Genomic DNA, 4,148 nt, shown 5'->3' with positions numbered 1-4,148 from the left:
CCAGGGCACGGTGATCGTGGAGCGCTGCTGGCCGGTGCCGCTGGCCCGGGCCGGGGCCTCTCCCCGGCTGCACCCGCGGCGGCACCGCGTGTACCGACTGCTGCAGGACGGCAAACACCGGCCCCGGGAGAGCATGGAGCTGCTGCTGACCCGGGCTGTGGAGGGTGAGAGAGAAACCACCGGGGATTACCGGGAATTCCTGTGTTCCCGGCACTTTCATCCCAGGAATTCCCGTGTTCCCGGCGCTTTCATCCCGGGAATTCCCGTGTTCCGAGTACTTTCATCTGGGGAATTCCCGTGTTCCTGGCACTTTCATCCCCGTGAGCGATTTCCCGGGAATTCCTGCATTCCCGGCGTTTTCATGCCACTTTTCCCGGGAATTCCCATGTTCCCAGCACTTTCATCCCCACATTCCCAGCACTTCTGTCCCATGTGTCCCAAGAATTCCCATGTTCCCTGCATTTACATCCCTTGAGCGATTTCCCGGAATTCCTGAGAATTTCTGGATTCCCTGCACTTTCATCCCCGTGAGGGATATCCCAGGAATTCCCGGGTATTCCTGTGTTCAGGCACTTTCATCTCCATGAGTGATATCCCAGAATTCCTGGGAATTCCCATGTTCCCGGCACTTTCATCTCCATGAATGATATCCCAGGGATTCCCAGGAATTCCCGTGTTCCCAGCACTTTCATCCCTGTGAGCCATTTCCCAGGAATTCCTGTATTCCCAGCACTTTTCTGGCAGTTTTCATCCTCTTTCATCCCGGGAATTCCCATGTTCCTGGCACTTTCATCCCCATGAGTGATGTCCCAGGGATTCCCAGGATTTCCTGTGTTCCTGGCACTTTCATCCCGGGAATTCCCGTGTTCCCTGCACTTTCATCCCCATGAGTGATATCCCCCGAGGATTCCCGGGAATTCCCATGTTCCCGGCACTTTCATCCCGAAAATTCCTGTCTTCCTAGCCCTTTCATCCCTGTATTCCCAGCACTTTCATCCCATTTGTCCTGGGAATTCCCGTGTTCCCGGCACTTTCATCTCCATGAATGATATCCCGGAATTCCCGAGAATTCCCGTCTTCCTGGCACTTTCATCCCCGTGAGCGATTTCCCATTTCCCGGGAATTCCTGCATTCCCAGCCCTTTCATCCCATTTGTCCCGGGAATTCCCATGTTTCCGGCACTTTCATCCCCGAATTCCCAGCTTTTTTATCCCGTTTGTCCTGAGAATTCCCATGTTCCTGGCATTTACATCCCCGTGAGCGATTTCCCGGGAATTCCTGCATTCCCAGCCCTTTCATCCCGTTTGTCCCAGTTGACTTTTGACCCTAAAAACCCCACAATTTCATGGAATTTCTGTGTAAATATATAGAATTTCTGTTTAATTTTACAGAATTTCTGTAAAATTCATGGAATTTAACTCTCTTGGGATCGACCCCCCACCTTGCCACAAGAATTTGGGATTTTCCCAGTGTTCCCAGTTGACTTTTGACCCTATAAACCCCACAATTCCATGAAATTTCTGTTTAATTTAATGGAACTTTTATAAAATTTTTGGAATTTAACCCCCTTTGGATGCACCTCCCACCCCACCACAAGAACTGGGATTCTCCCAGTGTTCCCAGTTGACTTTTAACCTCCAAAACCCCACAATTTCATGGAATTTTGGTAAAATTAATGGAATTTCTTTTTAATTTTATGGAATTTTTATAAAATTTCTGGAATTTTACCACCCTTTGGATGGACCCCCCACCCCACCACAAGAATTTGGGATTTTCCCAGTGTTCCCAGTTGACTTTTAACCCCCAAAACCCCACAATTTCATGGAATTTTTATTTAATTTTGCAGAATTTCTGTAAAACTTTTGGGATTTAACTCCTTTTGGATGGATCCCCCATCCCACCACAGGAATTGGGATTTTCCCAGTGTTCCCAGTTGCCTTTTAACCCCCAAAACCCCACAATTTCATGGAATTGTGGTAAAATTAATGGAATTTCCATATAATTTTATGGAATTTTTATAAAATTTCTGGAATTTTACCACCCTTTGGATGGACCCCCACCCCACCATGAGAATTGGGATTCTCCCAGTGTTCCCAGTTGACTTTTAACCTCCAAAACCCCACAATTTCATGGAATTTTGGTAAAATTAATGGAATTTCTATTTAATTTAATGGAACTTTTATAAAATTTTTGGAATTTAACCCTCTTTGGATGGACCCCCCCACCCCACCATGTGAACTGGGATTCTCCCAGTGTTCCCAGTTGACTTTTGACCTCCAAAACCCCACAATTTCACGGAATTTTTGTTTAATTCTACAGAATTTCTGTAAAATTTCTGGAATTTTACCCCGTTTGGATGGACCCCCCACCCCACCACAAGAACTGGGATTTTCCCAGTGTTCCCAGTTGACTTTTGACCCTATAAACCCCACAATTCCATGAAATTTCTGTTTAATTTAATGGAATTTTTATAAAATTTCTGGAATTTTACCCCCTTTGGATGGACCCCCCACCCCACCACAAGAATTTGGGATTTTCCCAGCGTTCCCAGTTGACTTTTGACCCCAAAACCCCACAATTTAATGGAATTTTGGTAAAATTAATGGAATTTCCTTTTAATTTTATGGAATTTTTATAAAATTTCTGGAATTTAGCCCCCTTTGGATGGACCCCCACCCCACCACAAGAATTTGGGATTTTCCCAGTGTTCCCAGTTGACTTTTGACCTCCAAAACCCCACAATTTCATGGAATTTCTGTGCAAATATATAGAATTTTTATTTAATTTTATGGAATTTTTGTAAAATTTCTGGAATTTAACCCCCTTTGGATGGACCCCCCACCCCACCACAGGAACTGGGATTCTCCCAGTGTTCCCAGTTGACTTTTGACCTCCAAAACCCCACAATTTCATGGAATTTTTGTTTAATTTTACAGAATTTCTGTAAAATTTCTAGAATTTTACCCCCTTTGGATGCACCTCCCACCCCACCATGTGAACTGGGATTCTCCCAGTGTTCCCAGTTGACTTTTAACCTCCAAAACCCCACAATTTCATGGAATTTTGGTAAAATTAATGGAATTTCCATATAATTTTATGGAATTTTTATAAAATTTCTGGAATTTTACCACCCTTTGGATGGACCCCCCACCCCACCACAAGAACTGGGATTCTCCCAGTGTTCCCAGTTGACTTTTAACCCCCCAAACCCCACAATTTCACGGAATTTTTGTTTAATTTTACAGAATTTTTGTAAAATTTCTGGAATTTTACCCCTTTTGGATGCACCCCCCACCCCAACACAAGAATTTGGGATTTTCCCAGCGTTCTCAGTTGACTTTTAACCCCCAAAACCCCACAATTCCATGGAATTTTGGAAAAATTAATGGAATTTCCTTTTAATTTTATGGAATTTTTATAAAATTTCTGGAATTTTACCCCCTTTGGATGGACCCCCCACCCCACCACAGGAACTGGGATTCTCCCAGTGTTCCCAGTTGACTTTTAACCCTATAAACTCCACAATTCCATGAAATTTCTGTTTAATTTAATGGAATTTCTGTAAATTTCTGGAATTTTAACCCTCTTTGGATGTACCCCTCACTCCACCACAGGAACTGGGATTCTCCCAGTGTTCCCAGTTGACTTTTAACCCCCAAAACCCCACAATTCCATGGAATTTTGGTAAAATTAATGGAATTTCCTTTTAATTTAATGGAACTTTTATAAAATTTTTGGAATTTAACCCTCTTTGGATGGAACCCCCACCACAAGAACTGGGATTCTCCCAGTGTTCCCAGTTGACTTTTGACCCTATAAACCCCACAATTCCATGAAATTTCTGTTTAATTTAATGGAATTTTTATAAAATTTCTGCAATTTAACCCCCTTTGGATGGACCCCCCATCCCACCATGTGAACTGGGATTCTCCCAGTGTTCCCAGTTGCCTTTTCCCGTTTTTCCTGGCAGATTTGGGGAGCCGTGGGGACGTGGTGAACGTGGACAAACGTCTGGGGAGGAACAAACTCCTTCCCCAGGGCCTGGCCCTGTACCCGACCCCGGAAAATCTCCGCATCTTCCAGGAGGAGAAAAAGGTCAGCAGAACCCAAAAAACCCCCAAAAATGGGGAAAAAAGCAGGAATTTGGG

At 44.4% G+C, this 4,148-nt stretch overlaps 1 protein-coding gene across 1 annotated transcript in view; it reads left to right on the top strand.

Moving 5' to 3' along the window:
- Positions 1-4: 4 nt before the first annotated feature.
- MRPL9 (mitochondrial ribosomal protein L9) overlaps positions 5-4,148 on the top strand; it is a gene marked incomplete at both ends in the record, with an annotated part of 5,877 nt that continues 1,733 nt past the window's right edge. The window contains 2 exons of the mRNA XM_057389006.1: positions 5-164; positions 3,971-4,095. Coding sequence (XP_057244989.1) covers positions 5-164; positions 3,971-4,095 — 285 coding nt within the window. The remainder of the gene's footprint in view (positions 165-3,970; positions 4,096-4,148) is intronic.

This window comes from Malurus melanocephalus, unplaced genomic scaffold, assembly GCF_030028575.1.
Source record: "Malurus melanocephalus ecotype Western Australia unplaced genomic scaffold, MMel_1.1 scaffold_3202, whole genome shotgun sequence".
NCBI classification, from domain to species: Eukaryota; Metazoa; Chordata; class Aves; order Passeriformes; family Maluridae; genus Malurus; species Malurus melanocephalus.
The sequence above is the reverse complement of the archived record's forward strand: the minus strand, read 5'-3'. Positions and strand labels throughout refer to the sequence as shown.